Below are 15,559 nucleotides of genomic sequence, written 5' to 3'. Positions count from 1 at the left end.
CAATGTTGTCCTGAAGCAGCAGTGGTAATGCTAAGAAGAGAGGTAATGAATCTGTTTGTTTTAGGTTGAAATGATTTCAAGGAAAAAGACACTTTATGCATGCATCACTACTTACCTTCCTTGCCATTACAGGAAAAAATTTCAACAAGTGTGAAGACACAAATTTATATCTTATGGATGCGATAAATTCAATCTTCATAACAATAATTTTGTCAATGTGTTGTTGGATGTTGGTCCATCTGGCGAAGTATAATAATACGTGAGATGAAACTATAAGTTGCTAAAGAATTTAAATTTTATTCATTTGAAACATTTTGAAATGTATTAAGCACTTTAAAAACACCAAATAATTGAAGCAAAGATAAAATAAATTAATTATAAATTCAAGATGTGCGATAAATATATTTGTTGTAGAAAGTATATCTCATACCAACCTAATGTTTCCCTTTGACACTATAAATTTAAGACTCCTAAACATAGCACGGTATGTTATTATCCCTTTAGGAAAATATCTTGGAAAGGTCTACGTGCCCTCCATAATCCCTAGAAACTTCTCAATTTGACATATAAGACATTCCTGCGGCTTGGTGCGCGAAGTGTTGTTAATGCAGGGGTTCCGAAAAAAGATGTATTGTACATAGTTTTATCCTATTTTACAAAAGGTTATTTTTGAAATTCAAATTCGCAATCTCTAAATCACACGATAATAATTTTATCATTATACTAATTAGCCTCACCTTCATGCCCCTATTTATAAGTCCCTAAAAAACTAAATTATATTTAGTGATATGTCACAAGATAAAACACCTATAGAAATTTTCAATGCCCCTTGCCATACTCCTTTTATATAAGAATGTTGAATTAATGTGGGTGCCAGTAAATTAATGAGCAAAGGATCACAAAAAGATCGAAATATAAGTACCACCCACCTTGATGTAGAATACTTGATTTGTCCGAGAGCGCTGGTTTAGTTACAAGAAGATTTAAAGCCATTATAACCAACTATGTATAAAAGCATTTGTTAAATTTGACAATCCATGATGTTTGTAAGTCCAATTCAATTATGTTTCCAATGAAGTTGTATATGATAAGGTTGAGTGGTTGAGATATTGCATCCGAAAGTCATCCACAAGTAGCCATTGGGTCCTGAAAGAATAGAGGAGAAACAATTTCCTCCCTCCTTATTTGCTCAAGTGGATAAAACTCACAAGAGATATGTGACAAACAGTTAAATTATTTTTCTTGTACAGACATATCAAGTATTTTCATTTTTTGAGAGTTAAGTCGTAAGAAATCTTTTACCTTTAATATTGGAGACTTTGGTGACAAGTGTAAGGCAAGTTGCCTTCATCATTGACCCCTATGCGATACACTAAGCCCTCTCAAATAATCTAGGCAGATCAATTACGAGCATAGATTATAATATGGATGTCAAAGAGAACAAATAAATATAAAGCCATTCAACTGCCCCGTTCTCTGCTGGGCTGGGCTGGGCTGGGCTGGGCTGAGTTGGTCCATCCAGCCGGCCTTCAAGATCACTCTGCTACCGCCTTCAGCAAGCAATCAAACCCTTGTTAGTTCTTATATTAATTAAATCAGGCGCCGTTGTTTTGCGCCACTTCATTTTCAAACCCTTGTTTGTTCTCCTCTTCCACTTTCCCTCCACTTCCAATTTCTCCTCCCCCCTCGTTACCTGATTAATTGTGATGATGCTTGCGTCGGATGCAAAACCACCCTCTGTTCATGGGCTCGACCATGGAGTCCTGGGTGGGTCGCATGAGACCAGAGGAAACACACGCAAGCGCATCGACGATGAGTCCGCCGGAGACGACGACGCTGCCAAAAGGCAGAGAGTAGAATTGCCGATCTCTACGCCTAAACTGTCCTTGGTTTTGGATTTAGATCTCACTCTCTTAAACTCGATCGAGGTAATCTATCTACACTAATTGCACTGTAATTATTTGTTAATTTGTTGATTTTGTCAAAATAATTATATTAAATGCTAACAAATTCATTTGATGGTTCAGTTTGATCGAGTGGTTTCGGCCGATAAACGACTTCTGAGGAGAAAACTGACGATGCAGCAAGAGAAGGATGATTGTGATCTTTTCTGCGTCGATAGTCTTCGATGTTGGACGAAACTCAGACCCGGAATCAGAGAATTCCTCCATAAGGTAACTTCTACCGTTTGTTTTATAAAAATATTAATATAAGGATATTGTTATTGGCTGATAAAGATACTTAACTTCTGAAAATAACCATAACAACAGGATGTTTTTTTTAAAAAAATGAAGATTAAAGGAAAGTAAGATGGTAATAAAATCAACATTAATTCATCCACATTAAGGGGATGAATATTAATATAATTACTATCTACCAAATTTAAATGTGCTTGGTTAATAAAATCAACATTAATTCATCCAAATTTAAATGTGCTTGGTTAATACAACTAATAATATTTGATACCATTTTTTTTTTGTCAAACCAGTAACAACTTATTCAGTTTACTCTCCTGTGATCATTATTCATGCCCTATATATGGATGATGTTTTACTCACTAACATTACTGAACTAATTAATTTTTAATAACATTATAGTTATAATTGCATCTGTCTTTTCTATAATTTAAATAGAGAACTGCTAATTTTTTTTTAATGTGGCTCACATTCATCTATTACATGTTACACATATTATGGATTAATCATTACTTTTGTTTCTAATTGTAGGCGAGAGAATTGTTTGATCTGCACGTCGTCACTATGGGGACTCAACGATATGCGGCTGCGATGGCCGAGTTACTTGATCCCACTGGCACCTTATTCTTCGGCAGGATCATCTCTAGAGAGGATGCCAGCATAGATGATCACGGTCTATTGATTAAAAATTTAGATCAAGTGACTGTTTTTGAGTCCAGCGTGCTGATTTTGGATGATACTGTGAGAGTTTGGCCGCATAATCAATGGAATCTCATTCTCATTCAGAGGTACATATAAATAAATAAATAAATAAATAAATAAAGTAATATTTCTTTAATTATTTGAATAATATTTTTTATTCATTATTGAAATTGTTGACAATTTAATTTGTGCAGATACGCCTATTTTCCTTACACTTGTCATAAATACATGACGGCGGGAGATTCGCCACTTCATACGGGCGTGGACGATGATGATGCTTTAGCATCCGTCTTATCGGTAAGACATAAATTATTTTCTAACCTACTCTCGTACTAATTAACAGGGATTAATTTACATTTTAAATGCTTCAATATTTCTAAAATTTATTTTCATTGAACAGGTGCTACAGAGAGTTCATGACGACTATCACTTGGTGCATCACTATGCGAGTCACGTCGATGTCAGGAGCATACTCGCGAGCACTCTCAGATCATAGCTCTCTATTTGCTACTCTAGATTAGGTTGCAATTGTATTACTTTGATACATTTGTAAACTTTTGAAATGATAAATGAAATATCCAAGAAAAGTTATTATTCATTCCATTGTACTAACTTTAGTTTTCTTGGGGACTCCCACTGCATTTTGGTTACTGGAGAAACACTCGAGTTGAGGAACTCATGTAAAAATGAGTAATAATCAGGTACCCCTTTGAGACCTAAAGGTTACTGGGACAATATCTACCTCAACATCGAGTGCTCCTTTGAGACCTTATGTGGATAATGCAAAAGCATTAGGGAGGACGATCCTTGCGTATGTGGCAGGTAAGTGCCTCTTCGCGGAAAACTATGGGAACACAATGGAATGATGAAATAACTTTGATTGGTAATTATTGATATGTTGAGCTACATTGCATGACTCACAGAGAACTTCTTAAGGATAGGCCATAATGAAATAATTCCTATACATGTGTTCATTAACAAAATTACCCGATAGAATTTAGATGAATTCGGATAATTTAAATGTATTTAACTCAATATTTTGTTGCGGGAATCATGCATGTGAATGCTATCTGGTGAGACAAGAGAGACGTTAATCTTTTATTATCAAGAGAGTTTTAAATCAAAATCTGCTGTTGCTAAATTAGGAGGCCACATCTCAATGTGGTTCCTTACTGAGATAAGGATTTTCATTCCAACCAGTGAAAGGAAAATACATTTCAGTAGCCTTCATCGTTGAAGTGAAAAGGACATCTCTGTACCAAACAGAACTTTTATAACTTAAGCAAAACCAGTCATGTAAGGAGTACAAAAGAGTGACACAATGCATCCCTACTTATTTCAGAAGCACAACGAGTAACATGAAAAGATCCCTCTAGGTCAGTGAGTATCTCAAACTCACATGTCCTAACATAAAATTCGATTTTGAAATTAACAAATATGATTAGTGTTTGTAGTCCTTGACATGGAGCCAGGCTCTCTGAGACACCTTCACCTACAGCAGCATCATCCTTTGAATCAATTTCTTTGTTGGGCTGATATTTTGGTAAGCTGGATGGTTCACATGCATACGACCGAGTCCTGAAATACTGAACAAGTTTGAGAAAACAATTAGCCTGAATAGTGACATTGTATAGAGAACATTCATAGTGAATGTAACACCAGAAGACAAGTGAAAAAATATGATGCAAGTTGGAAGATCAATGCTTGATAGAATTGATTAGGAATTTGGTTGTATGTCTCATTTCAGAATGCATCTTATTAAGGGATAGTAGAGTTATAATTATGTGTAGTATAGGTTTATTACCACCTTCGTTATTTAGTTTTACGGTATTATGTTTGTCTTATATATAGGGCAACAGTTCAATCCAAAGAATAACAATACAGTATTTTTTTCTCTTCTTTCAACTCATCTAAATCAGAACCACAAGAACATAATTTCTTTAAAAGAAAAATTAATAAAGAATCTTCAATATAGAGACAGTATGAAACACATGGTAAGGAGATAATTATTGAGTCTGCAATTAAATCTTTTTGCATGATGAGTTTAGATAATTTTCTAACAAATCTTTCTACCCTATGGAACCACCCATAGATGCCTCTAGGTTCATGTAACTTCAAATGGTACGATATAATTTCTTTTTCTCCCATAACCCACAAACCTTTCGTTAACTAAAAGTACATTCACATATTTTATCAGAATTTATAAACAAGATGGGCAACCTCTTCCAGATTTAAGTATAGGAAAATGGTATGAAGTGGATGTGACACTGTCATATAGGAGATGTACTATATATATATATCTATTTCAGTTGCTTCCGGATGGCAAATAGTAGCAATGTGGAGTATCTATCTTAAATCTCATATGTAGAATAATAACAAATACTATTATAATGCAAATCACTAGAGACTAAATCCTACAGTAGTGTTACCTCAGAACTAAGGGCAGAGGAAGCTGAGCCACGGTTATTGGGCACAATAGATAAAAACGTTTCCAACAACCTTAATGCACCATCTGGTAAACACTCAAACGTTTCATTGATGCAATTTACATAAAGTCGTTGAGGCTTGAAAACTGTTGCATGAGGTAGGTCAGAATTCCTCCAAAATTCATCAGGTGGAGAACCACAAAGCTTAAATATTTTATGTAGTTGCTCAACCTGAATATAATACATGTATTATAAGAATTTGTAGCAAAAAAAAAAAAAGTGAGCTTTTAACAAAACTGAAAAAAAGATTAACACCATTTATGACCTCCCTTCAATGTTATGATAGTGGCATATGGACCTAAGCATGATGAAATATTCAGATAGTTATCAATCATGCTTCAGAAACAGGATAGCAAGTTATTGTCTGTATCTATTATTTTTTTTGAATCTAGTAAGGATGTGAAAATTCTGATATTTACATGTCCCTGAATTGACACAATGAATTAAAGTATTGTCTCTTAGAATTATCATTGTGTAATAATTGATATTAAAATAAGGCTGGATTCTTGTCTGACGGTCAATAACAACATTATAGTGAGAATAAGCATGCAGATATTAACAAATAATACTAGGATAATTACCTTAGTTCTTCCTTGTAAAAGAGGCTTGCCAAGAAAAAGTTCTGCAAGTACACATCCAACGCTCCACAAATCTACAAATGGCTCTTAGTTTGTTGATCCTAGGAGTAGCTCAGGTGCACGATACATAGTGTCATAACTCAAGTAGTTAGTGATTGGTTTGTACCAGGATTCCAAGTGTTAGCTAAACCGAAATCAGAGACCTCTAGAATCCCTTCATTGTTAACTAAGAGGTTTGCACATTCGATATCACCATGAATGATACTGTGTGAATGACAATGTTCGAGCTCAGAGAGTAACTGGTGCATATAACATTTGATCTACAAAATATGTCCTTGGTCAAGTTTCTTCTGCGATATATTTTTTGTTTATTTTATATTTGAAATAGTTTCAAAGAATGTGCATGACCTGTGGATTAGTGAGTTTGAGGTCTAGACAAGATGATAACCCTGCAAGATAATGCTCCATATATTCAAAAACAAGGTACATACTGCATGATAATCAGGAAGTAATTAAGCCCTCCAGCTTGATGATATTTGGATGATCAAGCTTGGGAAGGATCTATATCTCCCTTGACATAAACCTAACACTCTCAGGCTCAAAATTGTTGAAGCGCACCTCCTTTAGGGCAACAATTATTCCTGTATCAACCTCACCAGCTCCAAAAACGCTGCTATATGTACCTTGTCCAATCTTAGAAACATTGGAAAATTAGCAATATAAGATGATAGCTGAATAAGGAATAAGAAAAGGATGTGTTTGCATAAAAGAGCAATTGATGTCATCTTTCAGCAGCAAAGAAAATAATATAACGACAAAGATGAAGAAAGAGAACCAGAAAAGGACATAGCTGAAGATAATGTAGGTAGATATAAGAAAATTACATGATTGTAGAGACCACATTATCCATTACACGAATCCTTTCTTGCTATCATTTGATAAAACCAATGTGTTAGCATCTCATACGAAGAACACAATCACAAATGATAATATTTCCTGAATACAAATTTGGTTCTACAAAAGAATTAGAAATGAAAAGGGGAAAAAAAGAGAGGAGAATTTACAATAATTTACTCGTCAATTTTTTTCTGCTGAATTTTAGATAAATTTGATTGACCTTTTCGAGAAAAAAAAAGGAACAGCGCAATTGAATTGAAAATCGAAAGTACACGATATTACCTTCTCTAATTTCAAAAAAGAGTCAGCTTTGAGGGGCACCCATCCATGAATGGCTTCTCCGGCCACATTGCTCAGCCACGCAGGCCATCCTGTGGCGATCTGCTCCGCTTAGGCTTGTCGGTTCATGTTCCACATGCGGAAGCTCACAGAGCTATTGCCGGAGCTCATTTTCTCTGATTCCGCCGACTCGCTTCGTTCCCCAAACTCACCATTCTCGCGAGTCAGCGACTGTTTAGCGTGCAACCCTTCGCTGCCTCGCGAGCGCCCGCCTGTCACTGCCTCTCCGGCCGCTCGCTGCCTCTCCCGATTTTTCTTGCTGATGGAGTTAAGGGTTACCACTCGAATTTGCTTCGGAGAGGGAAAGGAAACGGAACGGAAGAGACGAGAGAAAGTTTATGTTAAAAAAAAAAATTAGTTTTTTTATTTTTGATAGTTGGTACCGGGCTTACGTTCATTGATTCTGGAATTACCTGATTGGTTCCACCCAAATAGAATTTATTTATTTATTTAATTAATTAATCTAAACCTGATGACATTTATTAAAATTGTTTGGTTTTTGAAACAATGGTGAAATCCATGCATTCAAGTCCTGTGCAATTTTTAATGTAACTAAGTCCTGCTCCGAATTCATATGCTTTGTTAAAACTTGTTATAGTTAGATTGTAGGAATAGTTAATTATGTTTACCGGTGTTCTTTATCGTTCATTTATAGGTTATATGAAAGGAATTAAATTATAGTCGACAACCAAATGATTAAAGCATAAGAGGTATTTTTTTCCGCATGTGTTTATTAGAAATTAATTCCTTATCCCATTATAATAAAATTATCATCCTCTAATTAATTGAATATTTATAAGGATTAGAATTCATAATTAGAGAACAATCCAAGTTACAAGTTATTTTCATGACTCTATAGCATAGAATTAGGATTTTTGATAATTTTTAGTTTTATGCTGGATTTAGATCTATTAGTGTAAAATAATCTTTTTATCATTGAAGATAGAACAAGAAAACCTAGTATCAAACACTATTTTTGAGTTTCTTGTATTGTTTTTTTTTTGGCAAAGAACACAAAGAACTGAACAATAACGATTTTCTATAACTTTTGTCATTTTGTAGGATAATCGCTAAGTTTGATTGAAAAATTAAAATGCATCTTTATCAATTGACCGTTGTAGTGAAGTAATCGATTGTTGTGCCTAAAATAACAAACAAAAATATTTTGATTCAATTGTGACACTTGGCTGTTATTATTAGTCGATTATATATAATAATAGTTGACTATTGTGTATAAAATTATGTATAATTTTTTTTAAATCGATTGAGGCACTTGACTGGCTCAGTCAATCAATTATTATACAATAGCAATCGACTAATGTGTCCGAGATTATGTATAGAAAGTTTCTAGATCGATTAGTGTATTTGACTACTAACATCAATTGACAGGTGTTTACAAATAATCGACTGTTAGTTATAGATTCAGACATAGAAAGTTTACCCATCGACTAGGGGGTATGTTATTTTGTAACAAATGAATTTGTTATTAGAGACACATCTATTAAGGGATGTCAATTGCGAGTTTGTAAAACCTGAGACACATAGAAACTCTCTACATATTTTCAATGTACTAAGCAATTAACAGGTTTTACAAATAATCGACTGTTAGTTATAGATTCAGACAAAGGAGCCAAGGTCTCTCCAACGATCCAAGCATGTACTAAGGAAGTATCACCTCCTTAGAGAGATTGTGACATCTCGATAACAATATTTTGAGATTTAGGTTTTGCGGTCTCTTCCTCCGCTATCATTGTGTTCTAGGAAATAGTGTTCCCTTGGTGCATTTTGTCAAACAACTCTCGTGCATCATCCAGCATGTCCATCTTTGATAGCCCACTAATCATAGATAGTGATTCCTTGTCCTTGAAAAAAGACATCATTTCCTCTTTAAAATAGGTAGTGCTATTAGGAGGAACCACAACTAGTTCCTGCTTTGATTTGGTGGAGCCATATGCATATTCAGGTGGGATATTAACCAAGGCAATTTCTCCCTTCCTCGTGGTTTTAATTCCTTGATCCCATCCCTTTATTACTTGACCTTGGCCGAGCTTGAACTTGGAGGCTGTACCTCAATCGTGGCTGGAATCAAACTTAGTTCCATTGAGCAACGTCCCAGTGCAGAGCACTTCAGCCTCGTCTCCAACCTCGGGCATGTCCCAACCTTCCTCCTCCTTGACAAGCTTCTTCTTGAGCCCCTCTTTCCCAATCTCCTGCTTCTCCACCTTGAGCTACAGGTTAAAGTTCCTGATGAAGATGGTCTTGGTGGTCTCAACGTTAGCCACCTTGGCCTGGCGTAACCACTCCGACTTCTTCACGGTGAGTTGTGCATTAACAGCTGCAACCTCTGCCTCTCACTTGGCCGCCACCTTGTTACCCTCCCCCTCCTTCAGCATCGAGTATGCTTGTTCTTTAACCCCCTCTTCACTTTCCACTCAATTATCATGATTTATCTCTTTCGTGTTGGTCCTGAGGCGGATTGGCGGGGGCACTGGGGACAAGCATGATCATCTTTTACCACATGAGTATGCTTTGGCCTGCAAGTCAATCTTGGTGGCATTCTGCCATGTCTAGCCGTCGCGCTCCTTGGACCCCATCTCGTAGGAGCCTAAGCTTTATAATTTTGTTTTGACTTGTCAAAATTGTTTGTTTGAGCTAATTTTCTATTTTCCTTGTTATAAAAAAAATTAGGAAATATATCACATTGTTTGTTTTCATATTTAGAGGACAATCTTTCTTCTTTTGGCTATCCAATCCATGATTGACATCCACAGCAACATAATAATTATCTGTGAATAAACTTTGAATATAATTGGAGGGAAGAAATTGACTTTTCATCTTCTCCCAATCCTTGGTCTTAGCCTTGCCCTGCCTATCTCGTAAGCGCTACAAGTGCTCCCACCACGATGATGCTAAACATCTTCTCCTTCCACTCGCATATGACATTGAATCTTCTTTAGAATAGCTTCTCAGATTTCCTTGAACCCTAAGAGAACTCCAGATTGGGGATCCTCTTAATGGGGATCAAATCAACCTTTTATAAGCAAAGATGAGTTCCCCGACACAGGCCGTGTCGGCGGGCATGGGTGCCCATGTCGGATTCAGTGATTGTAGGGAGGTGTTGGCCGAACGGAGCACGACTTGTATCGGTGGGCATGGGCACCCATGTTGGGTTTGGTGATAGCAGAGGGATTTGGTTGAATGGAACACAACTTGTGCCAGTTGGCACATGCACCTGTGATAGGCTCGAGGCTTCAAATGCTTAATCTTCAATCACAATTTTCGCTCCATTTCGCGCTTTAACAAAAGAAAATATACAAGTGCAGTTCTCCGAAATAGAAATGTATTAAAGTGAAGTACAAAGATATAATATCGTGAAATATTTCATGTAAAGTAGGTCAAAAGATGTATCAAAACATATCAAAAATCTTATATAAAATATGCATATCAAAATCTCCCAGACTAATCCTTTGCTTGTCCTCAAACAAACATCAATATATAAATACATGTGAATAACTCTCTTCCTAAACTTCAATAAACTCATTTAACCCTATCAAATAATATGATTTTCAAGCGAAGGCTCTTAATCAGTTTCACCAAGCCTACAAGATAGTTACGTGCTCAATGCATGGTTTGTTCCTATATAAGGTTTCAAATTCCTTCTTAGTCAAGCCGTCATTCTATCATGTTCTCAAGGTTTTCAGTGTTAGGCACTTACCTGCCATTCGTGAGGTGTGCCCCCTCATCCTAACACAAAGTCTCAAAGGCATGCTCCGTGTTGAGAGAAATGGATAAATATTTTTCTAGTAACTTAACCCGGACTCAAAGGGGCATTTTATCCTTTCCATTCATGACAACTATTTTCTATCTCGTTTTGCTACTTTTTTCTTTTCTTTTTTATTTTCTTTTACTCAAATATTTATTGTATCTCAATTTTTATTCAATTTTCTTTTCTCTCTCTTTTCACATGGGATTTTAATTTTTCTAAATGGGCTAACACAACCCAAGCATAATTCAGTAGCTAAAATATTGAGAAAAGGGTCATCTATGTTCACCAAGATACTAGTCTAATACAATGAATCATGAGTATTGTACTAAATTCACCTTTCGAAAATAAATCATAAGTGAAGTGTAAAGGTTAAACTATCAAGTAGGCTTATGGTGAAACCAAATTAACTCAACAACGCTATTGTAAAATTCTACCATAAGATAGGAAGATATGAATCACCAAAATTTAGAGTACATTCACATGGCATCATCAAACACTAATCATGTAAATCATGCTTCAAAGGGCAATATCATGTTTAATATACTTCATCTCAATTCCAAAAGATCAATAAGCAGAAACAATTTTGATGAAAACTAAAAACAAAATCTTACTGAATAAAAGGAAATGTCTAAAGCAAGCATCACTAAACCATATTTACAAAAGAAAGGCTCACCATAAACCTCAAAGTGTAGGTGGAGGAGGAAAAGGGGGAAAAGGAGACCCTTGGCCACTCTCAAAGTTTTAGTAGTTATATGTTGGTGCCAAAGGTATATATGCTTAGTTTGAGTGGCTCTCGTCTCCTCCCTTTCACGATGGTCTTGTTCCCATTATCATTGGTCCTTTTTCTCACTCATGCATTGCCTCACTTCGCCTCAAAATTTTCTTTGATCTTTCCACTCAGTTGACTCTTCTTGTCTCCTCCTTTCCTCAGTTTGAAAGTACAACTTAACTTCATCATAATGCATCTCCACCCTCTAGAAGTACTCTATGAATCCATCAAATCCACTAGACCAAGCCCCTCCCTATCTCTCTAAATATTACCTTATAGCAACTTGTTCTACATGAATAGTATCAAGACTATAGTGAAAGTTAGAAAAATCATATAAATGAGATCCTGTGGGTTGCTTAACATGAGAAAAGGAGGGTCCATTCGGTTTAGTATGTAGCTCATCCCTAAATTTTGACTGCTCCTCTCTACTTAGGTGAAATGCGGGGGCATGAGGTATATTCGAAGGCGACAAGTTTGACTCTCTAGCTTGAGGGATAGGTGAGATTTGTGCTAGCCTCCAATTTTCATGGTTGGTTATAGTAGTGTATTCAACAATGGGTAGCCTAAATGGTGTCCGATCTTTAACCACAAAATCAAATGAATCTCTATCGTGGACAATCATCCTAATAGCTAGACACATCCCAATATCTAAACTCGAACTTCCCTCTATAATTTCCAACCTACTCAAGTCATATCCAAGTTTTTTAGTAATATGAGTTTTTTAGCAATGAGTAATAAACTCACCAATTATTATTGTCCTTGAAATGGTTTTCCCAACATTAACAATGTGCCTAACAAAATAAGACCCATAATCAATATCTTCTCTGTTCAGTATACATTATAAGCATAAAAGTTCACTAAGTCTTACAACTCCTTCATTATAAGCACAAAAGTTCACTAATTATTATTTTGGATTTCCTAATAGAGGAGAAAGAAGAATACCTAAGGACTTTTGTATCATGACCTTTTGGGAGGAACTGATTGGGATGATTAAGTATGACCCCTCAAGTGATAAAGTGTCTCATCTTTAAAATCTTGTCTTATGGTTAAAGACCGTGTTGGAGAACACGGATACTTGTGTTGCTTCAACAAAATTGGCCACGGGTCATGGCAGTGAGCCTGATATGATTCATATCAGGCCTAACGTGGAGGTTTTTTGTTGATTGTTTCTTCTTATATCTTAGCACATTCTAAAAGTTAAAATAAATAATCGATAGCATATTTAAACTCCTTGCAACATCAAGAATCCACAGGAACTGAAATGGGTACAATTGGAGCTCTCTAGGTCCATCAGTGGATTTTGACCGAAATCCACTAATGTACCTAGAGACCTCAGATTACATCCATTTCAGTTTTTGTGGATTTCTGAGGTTACAAGGAGTTTAAATATACTATTCATTATTTATTTTGGCTTATTAGATGTGTTAAAATATAATAAGGAAGAATCGATAAAAATCTCCACGTTGGGGTTAATATGATTCAATATCAGCCCCAACGTGGAGAGAATGAATGTACAATGCCTATTAATGGGAAATTCTATTATACTTCTTTGAGGATTTTTAAGAATTATGCTGAATTACTAACTAACCAAGGGCTTTTGACAACTGCATCGGAGTATTTAAAACTTTTGGAGCCAGATGAACCTTCATGCGAGCTTACCATATTGAGAGATCGGATTTCTCTAACCACAGAAGGTTTCTTTATAGATATTTTATAGCTTTTTATGCTTAAATAATTTTGGTTTATTTGCATAATTTTGTTGTTTTGTTGATACCCACCCACTTTTAACAAGTTGCTCTTATCTAAAATTTATGCCATTAACCCTTAGTGGACCATGAGTAATTCTATAGTATTTGCTTTGCATAAAATTTACAATTTCAGCACAAACCTGTTAGCTTGGTAGTTTAGAGCATTTCATTGTCAGTTAATTGTCTTTGTTTCTCTAATGAAGAACCTTATATTTGCACTTAATTCTTCCATACTTCAAATCATCATGGGTCTTAGCTGGTCCAGATGATAAACCTGTTGGTTTATTTAAATAGAATTTTTCATTATTAGGAATTGTATATTAATTCTCTCCACATTAGGCCTGAATCATATCAGGCCCAATGTGGGCCTAATATGATTCCATATCAAGCCCACGTTGGGCCTAATATGATACATATCAGGCCCAACATGAAAATTTTACCGGTTATTTCTTATTATATTTTAACACCTCCAATAAGTCAAAATAAATAATGTATAGCATATTTAAACTTCTTGCGATCTCAGAACTCCATAGAAACTGAAATGAGTGCAATCTGAGGTCTCTAGGTCCATTAGTGGGTTTTGACCAAAACCCATTGATGGACCTAGAGAGTTTTGATTGCACTTATTTCAATTCCTATGGATTTATGAGATTACAAGGAGTTCAAATTTACTATTCATGGTTTATTTTACCTTCTCTAAATGAATTAAAATGTTATCAAAGAATTAACTAAATTTTAAATGTCATTGGACTGATATGATTTGTATATCAGGCCTATGCTATGCATTCATGCAAATAAAAAAGAGGAAAAAAAGAAAAGGAAAAATAAAAGAAGCTGCATGCATAGGAGAGATGAGAGTGGAGATAGGAAAGAGAAGAGGGAGAAAAGAAAAATGACAGAAAAAGTTAGATTTGTCAGAAGGATAAAAAGGAAAGTGCACTTGACAAAATGTGTTCTTTGGTAAATACCAAAGTAACATACGCCTTTTGGTCAATTAAGATTTCTAGGTGCGTCATTTGGTAAATTGCCGAATTATCTAAATAAATTATTTCATATAATTTTTATTGGAAATTAATTTTTTCTTTAACTTTTTCAAGAAAGAGGATTTCATCACTTATATGTAGGAAAAATTTTAAAATTTTCTGATCCTTAAATTATTTTTTATGAATTTTTAAACAAAAATTATATTTTTCAATTTAAAAATAATTTGCAAAGTAATTTTTGCAAACTTTATTTTTTGTGAAAAGTTCTTATGTTATCTTTTCAAGAAAATATTTTAAATTTTTTTTGACTATTATTGAATTTTATATGAATTATTTATCCGAATGCTACCTTTTAATATTAAAATTCTCAAAAAGTAATTTTTTTGAAAATTTATTTTTTTGTAAAGTTACTTGTTATAATATATACTAAAAATTTTCAAGATTTTTCGAGCTTAACACTATTTTTAAGATTTTTTTTTACGAAAATACATCTTTTTATAGAAAATAATTTATTACTGCTCAAATTATTTTTAATTTTTTTAAAAAATTTATTACTACTTTGGATATGTCTGTTTAACTATTTTAAATTTTTTAATTAAAAATAATTTTAACATTTATTTCTCCAAAAATGAATTATTAATTATAAAAATTCCGATTTTCAACATTTTAAGTTCATAATATTTTCCGAATGTTAGTAAATTTTCCCTTAGCTATTCAATTTTCCCTTAGAGACTGCTTTATATTTATTTCTAATTCATTTTAAGATCACTCCTATTTTAATATGATCAAAGGGGGAGAATTAGAGATTAAGTATAGGGGGAGAGTATATTTTTTTTGAAAATAATGTACTTGCTATTTTTACTGTTATTTATTTTTATTTTACCCTAACTTAACTTGGGTTGTTCACATGAAAAAGGGGGAGATTGTAAGTACCCCGTGGTAGTTTTGATGTAATCAACCAAGTCAAGTTAGGTCATGTTATGGTTTGATCCTTATGTCTAAGTGTAAAGAAACTTAGGAGCATAAGAAGTCGAGCGAAACACGTAGCTAGCGAGAAGGATGTCACAGGAGAGAATCGACAGGCTTGGTGCATCCG

The 15,559-nt window shown here is 34.6% G+C and overlaps 1 protein-coding gene across 8 annotated transcripts; it reads right to left on the bottom strand.

Annotated features, from left to right (window-relative positions):
• Positions 1-4,132: 4,132 nt before the first annotated feature.
• LOC122046977 (protein IMPAIRED IN BABA-INDUCED STERILITY 1-like) lies at positions 4,133-7,534 on the bottom strand. 8 transcript variants are annotated; one of them, XM_042607967.1, is made up of 8 exons: positions 7,141-7,534; positions 6,846-6,889; positions 6,580-6,654; positions 6,370-6,410; positions 6,128-6,281; positions 5,965-6,035; positions 5,327-5,554; positions 4,139-4,483 (listed from the first exon to the last, which is right to left on the bottom strand). In XM_042607967.1, the coding sequence occupies exons 5-8, from the start codon at positions 6,267-6,269 to the stop codon at positions 4,190-4,192; spliced, it is 735 nt and encodes a 244-aa protein (XP_042463901.1). In that variant the 5' UTR covers positions 6,270-6,281; positions 6,370-6,410; positions 6,580-6,654; positions 6,846-6,889; positions 7,141-7,534; the 3' UTR covers positions 4,139-4,189. The 8 variants fall into 8 exon arrangements, 6 of the variants coding, with proteins under 6 accessions (XP_042463903.1, XP_042463901.1, XP_042463897.1 ...); XM_042607969.1 differs by lacking the exon at positions 6,846-6,889 and having other exon boundaries at positions 4,133-4,475; XM_042607963.1 differs by lacking the exon at positions 6,846-6,889.
• Positions 7,535-15,559: the final 8,025 nt, after the last annotated feature.

Source organism: Zingiber officinale, chromosome 2B (assembly GCF_018446385.1).
Source record: "Zingiber officinale cultivar Zhangliang chromosome 2B, Zo_v1.1, whole genome shotgun sequence".
NCBI lineage: Eukaryota > Viridiplantae > Streptophyta > Magnoliopsida > Zingiberales > Zingiberaceae > Zingiber > Zingiber officinale.
The sequence above is the reverse complement of the archived record's forward strand: the minus strand, read 5'-3'. Positions and strand labels throughout refer to the sequence as shown.

Excerpts from the sequence above, each read along its gene's own strand:
- LOC122046977 (XM_042607967.1), bottom strand. The coding sequence starts at position 6,269 with ATGCACCAGTTACTCTCTGAGCTCGAACATTGTCATTCACACAGTATC. Across the intron at positions 5,555-5,964 it reads TTTTACAAGGAAGAACTAAG|GTTGAGCAACTACATAAAAT; the intron begins GTAATTATCCTA and ends TATTATATTCAG. Across the intron at positions 4,484-5,326 it reads CCTCTGCCCTTAGTTCTGAG|TATTTCAGGACTCGGTCGTA; the intron begins GTAACACTACTG and ends AAACTTGTTCAG.